This window comes from Austrofundulus limnaeus, unplaced genomic scaffold, assembly GCF_001266775.1.
Source record: "Austrofundulus limnaeus strain Quisiro unplaced genomic scaffold, Austrofundulus_limnaeus-1.0 Scaffold14, whole genome shotgun sequence".
Classification (NCBI taxonomy): domain Eukaryota; kingdom Metazoa; phylum Chordata; class Actinopteri; order Cyprinodontiformes; family Rivulidae; genus Austrofundulus; species Austrofundulus limnaeus.
The window spans coordinates 68,560-77,368 of record NW_013952416.1 but is presented as its reverse complement, the minus strand read 5'-3'; the positions used below and the strand labels follow the sequence as shown (position 1 = coordinate 77,368).

Sequence of the window (8,809 nt, the reverse complement as noted above, 5' to 3'; positions counted from 1 at the left end):
TTAGCTTTTAGCTAGTGTTCTACTTCTTTTAGCTTTTAGCTAGTGTTCTACTTCTTTTAACTTTTAGCTACTTTTCTGCTTATTTTAGCTTTTAGCTAGTGTTGTACTTCTTTTAGCTTTTAGCTAGTGTTCTACTTCTTTTAGCTTTTAGCTGCTTTTCTGCTTATTTTAGCTTTTAGCTAGTGTTCTACTTCTTTTAGCTTTTAGCTAGTGTTCTACTTCTTTTAGCTTTTAGCTAGTGTTCTACTTCTTTTAACTTTTAGCTACTTTTCTGCTTATTTTAGCTTTTAGCTAGTGTTGTACTTCTTTTAGCTTTTAGCTGCTTTTCTGCTTCTTTTAGCCTCAACAACTCACTTCCAGGTTTGTCAGCAAAGCATTCAACATCTCCTCTTCTTTTAAAGTTCAAACCGTTGAAGTTTGTTTACAAATAAACATTTTTCACAGCTGCTCTCTTGGCTCACATTGAAGCGATTGTTTGGCCRTCGTTGGTGGAGACCATTAGTAACTTTTGGGTAAATCCTTCTTTCAGCCCTCAGACGGCTGTGAAAAGGCAGTGTGTATGTCAGCATGTGTGTGTGTTCATGTTTACTGGAATGTCTGCAGGCCGGGCCTTTTATTAGCCTCATCCATACCACCACATTATRGGCTCCGGTAACCAGGCAACTGCAGGTCCTGCCTGGTTACCATGGCGAGTGCCCATTCAGTGACATCACTGGCCTGTTTGCCCCCCTCTCCTTCCTGGAATAGGCTCTATTTTTTAAGATGACCCCYTCTCTTTCAATCTCCTGAACCCCCTCAACACTCACATATTCCCGCGCTTCGTCCCTCTGTGTGGTGACTAAAGCAGAGAACGAGACGGATCAGTGGGAGGGGCTGAAGGAAAAGTTACTGTAAACTCAAGTCTGTGTGAGAAGGGTTTTAAAATAACTTCCACAGCAGAAACACAATTATTTTAATGAAAAAATATTTTGCAGGGGCTACCGTAAGAAAAACGAAGCACAGCAGTGGCTCCGTTAAAGTTACTCCAGAAACTTTCCTAGCATTTTTTTTTACTCTCATTAGGAAAATGGATGCAAATTAACCAACAAATCTACTTTTTGGGGGGTGTTAAAGCATTATTCAGAATAAGTTATTAAACAAACATCCTTAACTTTACTTTAAATTTGTTTGTTCTTCCCGTAAAATTAAATCTGATGAAACAATTCCAAAATTGTTGACTTTTTATTTAAGTTTGTCAACAATGTGATGGACACTGCAATTAATTTTAATAGTGGCCATCACAATAACCAATGTATAAAGGTGGGCACAGTTCCCCTAAAGCACTAATTGGGGAACTAATTTCCTGATTAGTGCTTTATGGCTTTTGCTAATTTTAAAATGTATTAATGGATTAGCATTTGCTAAATTTATAGGCTAAATTTAGAAGCACTAACTGAGGTCTATAAATGTTATTGATCAACGTTAATGTTAACAACTGACGGTGAAAACAGTCACTCATTTTGTTCATATGTGTGTCACTTATCCACTAGGTCAGTGGTTCCCAAACTTTTCAGCTTTTGACCCACAAAATAACAGCAGCAGAGACATGTGCCCCCAACTATTTTTGGATGATAAACATTTGTATCAGGTCAACAAAACATGGGCATTGTAAAAATATTTATTATACTACATTTATCCATTTTAAATACACTAACCTCACTCATTTGTAACAACTAAGGCAAAAATGTAATTAATTCAGAAAATCTTTTCAGGACCCCACCTTGATGTTTTGGGACCCCACTTTGGGTCCCGACCCCAACTTTGGGAAACACTGCACTAGGTGACAATATATTGACAATATATGAACCCAAATAAGGCTGTGGAATGATAGGCATTAAGAGAACAACATGTCAACATGACTCATGTTGTCTGTTAAAGAATGCTCATGAGTTGACTGGATTATTTTAGTGCTTTATATTTAGCTTTTGCTCAAACTTTTCAGCGCATTAGTGCTTAAGAATTAGGGGATCTAAATATGTGAGTATGATAAATAAATATATGAATATATAAATAAGTAAATATGTTTTAGGGCTAGTGGAACTAACTTTTAGATTAATGCTGCCCACCACTGATAACCAGTGTGCAATATTTGTTTAGTAACTCCTTAAATGTCAAATAGTGGTCTGTATGACTGCTTCTTTATTTAATTATATCTTGTAAATACTTTTTACCCATTTCTTTTGTTATCCTCTAAGGGAAAAATACACTGATTCTGATGCTTCTGACTCTGCTCCATCCTGTTATTTTTTATCAGCATCTAACAGCTGTCGTTTTCTACAATACTTTGTGTTAAAAAAGATATAAAAGTTCAAGAAAATCACAAATGCAGACCCATGGTTTAAATGTTTTTTTTCTTGTCCACACGTGGCCTATTCTTTGACTGTACACAGACTTTCTATTTCCAGTTTTTAAGAGGCCATATGACACGTTAAGGTTCTTAAGTCACCAGGCAAAACAAGTATAAGCTCTTGTAATCCAGTCACAGTTTTGAAATACTCACCAGCTAAAAAAAAGGGGGGTTTTGTTTTCTGCTGTCTCCTCACGTTAAAGGGTCAGTTTGTGACCTACTTCCCCTGATCAATATTTAATGGAGGTTCTGATGGAGAACATCTAGTGGCTGGACGATGGTCCCAGCTGCAGTTTGAAAGTTTTCACTGAAGAGAGGGAAGGAGAGGGAGGTGGGGGTCTGACACGAGGGGTGGGGGTTATTGTGAGCTGAGCAGCAGAACCCCACTCCAGCTGAATGGGCATTGTCATCTGGATTTCAATGGATAACCAAAATACTTTCTCCCGCCGCGGGGGTTGTTTTATGGATTCATTGTTGGACATGTTTTTGAGCTCCTGTCTTGGTCAGTTTTATAGTTTTAATAACACACTTCAACTAAAAATCAGACAATATATTCAGTTTAATCTTAATAAAATGAAACAATATTGCAACTTTCATACACATGAATAAAGAAACATTACATCAACATAGCAAAAACACACAGTTTATTCCAGGAATGTTTGAAAAGACGCACTGGATCTGCCTAATGTGGCCCATCCACTTTTACGCTGCAACAGAATCCAGTTCTTAGGGAAGCTAGAAACTTTCTAATCAGCCCACATCAACAAAATACCCTGTCTGAGATTTGTTAGGGAGTTAATAGGTGTGCAGTTTCCTTCCTCGGTCCAATTAATGGGCAGTTGTTGTCGACAAAAGCTCCACCAAGGAAGCCGGTGAATGTGTGGGAGCGCAGCCATTTACTGTACAACTTTATGCTGACAAAGCACATTAAGAAAAAACAAACACGGTGTAAAAGACTAATAAAAAGTGGAAAAACTAATAAATTTGAACATTTACAAAAGCAGGTACCTAACAAAGATACTCCTTTTTGTTGATAGTCTTTTTTTTAAATCTCCTGCAGACACAAAAAAGTGTAAATAAGTGGTCCGAGAATATTTAGGGACCTGTGTATAAAAAAATCAACAACAAAAAAAGAAAACAGCAGCGGTGGTTCCACTGATTTAAAGTTCAGATTTATAAAGGATTGGAGGTGCAAAAACATCGTCCTTGACAATAATAATATTTTTTTTAAAAATCTGTTTTTTTCAAAAGCCGCAGGTCACTTTTACGCACGGGAACGTGTTGGCTTGGCTACACGTAATTCCTTTTGTCATAGTCCCCGTTCTGCGTGGCTCTCTGGGTCGTTACGTATTGCGCRGAGTATCCAGAGTTCCCGCCGGAGGGACAGGAGCAGCACAGCAGCGTGCCTCCGATCAGCAGCAGCGCCGCGGCCGCCCAGCCGATGTAGAGCGCAGCGCCGATCTCCCGCTTCTGCGGCGCGGGCACCTGCGGGCTGTAGAAGTCCGCGATGATGTTGTTGGCCATCCAGCAGATGGGCACGAGCACGAACAGGCCGCTGACGATGTAGATGACGCCCCCGGCGTTCACCACGCGCGCTTTGATGTACTCGGTGCGGATGCAGTTGGTGCACTGCGCGCCGGCGATCACCACCATGAGCCCCAGCACCCCCATCACCGAGGAGATGACGGTGAGCGCGCGGGCCGCCTGCTGGTCGTGGGTCATCGCGAGGACCGAGTCGTGCACCTTGCACTGCATCTGGCCCGTGCTCTGCACCGCGCACGTCATCCACAAGCCTTCCCAGATGGTCTGCGCCACCACGATGTTGGCTTCGATGAAAGCCGTCACCTTCCACATGGGAAGCCCGCACGCGATCATCACCAGGAGCGAGCCGATCACGCACAAAGACAGTCCCAAGATCTCCAGTCCGGCCGACACCATTTTCCCGTCCTCCTCTTTCAGTCTGATCCGAACCTGTTGAAAATCTCTTGTTTCTCCTGAGAGTCTGAGCTGGAGRCCGTTTCGTGCCTTAAATCTGCTGCTTGGAGCGCATCAAGGCTTTTACTTTGAAAAATAAGACGGCAGGTCCGAGTCTCTTTGTCAGGGCGAGGAGGATGTGTGAAAACAACTGGAGTTTGCTCCGGGACCACGGATATCTGCGAGGCGGGGGTGTGAGGGCTGGAGGAGAAACTTTCGTCCAATCAGCTGCCGCCGCATCCTGAAGCGACCAATGAGAGCGCGGGGAAGTTGTGCGGCCGAATGAAGCGGTCCAGAGCGCATTGTGCGTTTGAACAGTTATTTACAATGAATAGAGGAGGGTGGGGGCTGAGGGGCTGAAGAAACTGTTGTTTTGTGAATTAAGACATTTTTTTGCTCATTTTTCAGACGTGCGCTGAATCACGTTGTCTGAGATAGACTGAAAGAATCGTGTGTTTGAGCAGATTGTTAAATAAAAAAAATCCTAAAAAACTAACGTTTAACGTGGCTGAAGGACTGGGTAAAAATTAAACAACTAATTAAATTGATTAAGAAGCCAGACTTTTTAGCTATTATTACTTTTTGTCTATGGTTTTACACGACCATAATGAAAATGAGTGCAATCTGCACCTTTAAAAATGTGTAAAAGAAAATATATTATAGCTGCATTGTCTTTGGTATTTTTCATATTTAATTTAAAGAGGAGAAATTGTAAATTTGTGACAAGGTATTTGAATTTGTCAGTTGCCTGAGGGGGTTGACACATCACTGATTCATATCTTGAATTGAAGAGTCTTATGTTTGAACGATTCATAGTTCAGTAACAAACAAACAAAACAAAAAATATTGCTGAAAATGAAGGAGAAAACCAGCTTAGAACTTTGGAAACAAAATATAGAAAAAAGATGGACTTTTGCGGAGACTGAAAAACTCTGTGACGTTGAAACAATAAGGCAAAAAAAAAGCCTATTTCAGAAGATGAAGTATTAGTTTTTAATGGTGCCTGAACTAAAAACCTCTTCAAACATGATATTTTATTTGCATTTTTTCATCAGCCAAACAGTGATGATGTCAAATTTTAAATCCTGTCTTCATCTTCTACAGAATAGACTAACTTCTCTTCTTTTTAAAGCTTTTCCCTCTGGTTTTTTGAGTTACTTGCCATCTCTCTGTTAGATTTTTGTCTGTTTAAGCTGATAAGTTTTAAATTGTTTGTATTTGCATTGTTTTATCTTTGTGGGAGTGTCAGAAATTTTAAGATTCCTCTTTGACCTTTCCTACCACATGTTAAACAACTTTTAGTTCGATTTTAAACAGATTTTTTTATTTTTTAAAGCAGCTATTTGTTATAAATAAAAAGAAATAACACAGAACAACAACAAGGCTATTATTTTTAATTAATGAAGGAGCAACGAATGCCTAAGACAGCCTACACAAATTTAAAAAAATCATTTGTTAGTTTGTTTACAAACTTTTAATAGAGTAAATAATTCATAGTATGCCAGACACATGTATTAGACACATTCAATTATTTGAAACAAACAAACAAACAAACAAACAAACAAACAAACAAACAAACAAACAAACAAACAAACAGAACGTCTATATATTAATTCATCTCCGCTGTAAGTTAATTTAAGAAACTGAAAATGATGGTGGCCATTTTGGATCTGCAGCTGAAGCCTCCTCTGGTCWGTCCACCTCTTTGTTGAGCCGAAATGACGTCAGTGACGCAGCGCGTTAGCCGGCTAGCGAGCTAGCTAGCAAGGGCGGACCTCTGGGAAGCGKTTTCCGTGTTTCCCTTCCTGGGCTGGGACAGTAGCAACAGAAAAGCAGCTCCGATTCATTAATAATATCTCAAAGTTACGTACAGGTAAGAGACTGCTCGACAGTTCAACGTTGCTTTAAGGTTTAATTTTATTTGGAGCATAATTTTTAAAAAAGAACATATTTTTGAGGGTTTTTCTCCGACTAACCGAGCTGGAAACTCGACACCACAGCAGAGGGCAGCCGCGGAAACAACTGTTGCATGCTAAAGTTTGGCATGTACCGTCAAACTAGTTTCTATTTGCGGTTTTATACCTGATTCCCGTTCATTAAACGTCGTTTTAAAGCAGAAATATTGCGACGTGTTCAATTAAAGCACCATACATGTAGAAACAAGTGTCATTTGCCCCAGAGTGGTGTTGAGGACTGGTGAGACTGGGTGTGGTGGACACCAAACTGTCACAGAGGCCCTCACAATAAAACGAACTGAAAACATCTCAGTAATCTTTAGTTATTTTTATTCTCCCTCACTGTTTGTCCTAAATGTTCAGACAAAACAAAAGCTTCTCATTATTTAAACTCTTAAAACATAAACAAAAGTTATAATTTTCTTTATTTTGGGTTCCTTTGAACCCACTATTGTCTCATTTTTTATATGCGTGTGCAAGGAAATATGTTCTCATACAAAAACTAAAATTTTAACAATGGACATTATTTAAAATTCTACATATTTTATCAATCTTATATACATATAAATAATTAGAAATTTCCTTTGCGCAACATCTGAACTCAGAAACTGCATTGCATTATTGCAGAAATTAATTGTGCTTTCAGACAACTTGACAATAAGAGTGGGAAACAATAACAAACTTTTATTGCGTGTCWGAGATGTGGCGGAGGGCCACTATTGAAAATAATCATCCATCTTGTTTCTGTTTTTGGCTCAGAGGCAACGAACGTATTCCACTTCTGTTCTTGCAGGTCGGTGAACACTGTGGCTGTAATCTTAAGGTGGCAGCTGGTCCTTACAGAAAACAATTTGTGTTTTTTATGCAACTCAACAGAGATAAATTTGATATCAGAGGAATGTTTCCTAAAGGACTTTTGATTCAGCTCTTTTTCAGTTTTCAGACCTTATCGCTGGAAAAAATGCCTGAACACCAGGAGACCCATCTGTCTGACCTGATAAATTACCAAGGGATGTTTCCTTTTGTTGTTAACAAAACAACAAAGCTTTGCTCCAACTGGTAGACTCAGTGGACCTGGAATTTTGTCTAAAAAAATTGCATTTTGATTTTACAGAATGGTATATCAAAATTTGATTCAATATGTGTGGCACAATTGATAAAATAACATGCATGCTTTACAAAAATACCCTCCATCACCCCACATGATTTAGTGGTTCACAAACCTTTTAGACTTGTGTACCCCCTGAGCTATTTTGTCATACCACTAGAACCCCCTCAGTCAAATGTAATGATGATTCTACAAAACTACAATGTACATCTGATCTGATTATTAAATGAAAACTATTATTCGACCCCCTTAACTTGAGTTGTTATTTTGTTTTGTCAATTTCGTCTGCATTTTCCAAATTGAAGAAATCATAGGGCCCTACATATCCCAGGCCTATTTTTATTATTTTTTTACACACTTGGGCAATTTTTCCACTCCCCCCCCMCGAAATATGCTTGCGTACCACTAGGGGTACACGTACCCCTGGTTGGGAATCACTGATTTAATATATTAACAAGGAAAATAGATCATAGTTGCCATATTTTGTTTCTCTAAAATGAGACTGGGGACTCGGCATTATTGCTTAGATTACCATTAATTGGCAGCATGATGGATCAGTGGTTGACACTGTTGCCTCACAGCAATAAATTCCTGGATTCAAGCTCCAAATTGGGCCTGGGGTCTTTCTGTTTGGTGTTTACGTGATCGGCTGGAAACATGCATGTTCAGGGATCAGATCTGCCACCTTCTGCAGCAAAGCCTTTCCTTTACCGTCAGCTGCAAAACACACAAACACCTATAGTTTTTGGATGTATGACGTCTTTCAGGACAGACCTGTGGCTCTCTCTGCCTTAGCTTGTCATTAATTGGAGTTAAATCCAACGTCATACAATAAACGGTTGTTTTACCTGTAATGGTCCAGAAAATAATTCATGACTGAGCTGCCAGAATGTTACCCTTAGCTTGTAAACAAAACCAACAGATAAGTAGACATTCCACTGATTAGAGAAACAGAAACAATCAATTGTGCAACAAAGTTTAAATTAAAGTATTAAAATTGAGAAACTAGCCAGAATTCATACCTGTTTTTATCAATTTCCTCCCCTTCATCATAACAATCTATTCTTTGCTTTAAACTACATTAAAAAACAAGCATCTGTTTCCCTTTAAAAAATGTTTTTGTATTGYCTTGTCTGAGGGATTATATTCTAAAGCCCCTTCTTAAAACCAGAATCATGTCTTTATTACAACAACGCTGCCCACGTCTATATTTATTCCTTAAACTGCATGAGTCAAACGTTGCTTCATTATGTCCAGCAGCTMTGAGGTCTCCTGCTGCGATCTGTTGCCCTTTTTGTTGTTGACGCCACAGGGTTCACCAAGGCTACGTTCACACTGCAGACAAATCCGACCCAAATCCGATTTTTTTTTTGACCCATCTGACTC

General features: G+C 39.2%; 2 protein-coding genes across 2 annotated transcripts in view; one reads left to right on the top strand and one right to left on the bottom strand.

The window, feature by feature from the left end:
* Positions 1-2,927: 2,927 nt before the first annotated feature.
* cldn5a (claudin 5a) lies at positions 2,928-4,698 on the bottom strand (the record flags this gene model as incomplete). The annotated part of the gene is given in 1 exon segment (XM_014002562.1): positions 2,928-4,698. A coding segment is annotated over 1 exon segment (648 nt). The 3' UTR covers positions 2,928-3,676.
* A 1,428-nt stretch (positions 4,699-6,126) lies between these two features.
* Positions 6,127-8,809, top strand: part of zgc:63587 (septin-2) — a 21,499-nt gene continuing 18,816 nt past the window's right edge. The window contains exon 1 of the mRNA XM_014002560.1: positions 6,127-6,233. The gene's annotated coding sequence lies outside the window, so the exon portion shown is untranslated. The remainder of the gene's footprint in view (positions 6,234-8,809) is intronic.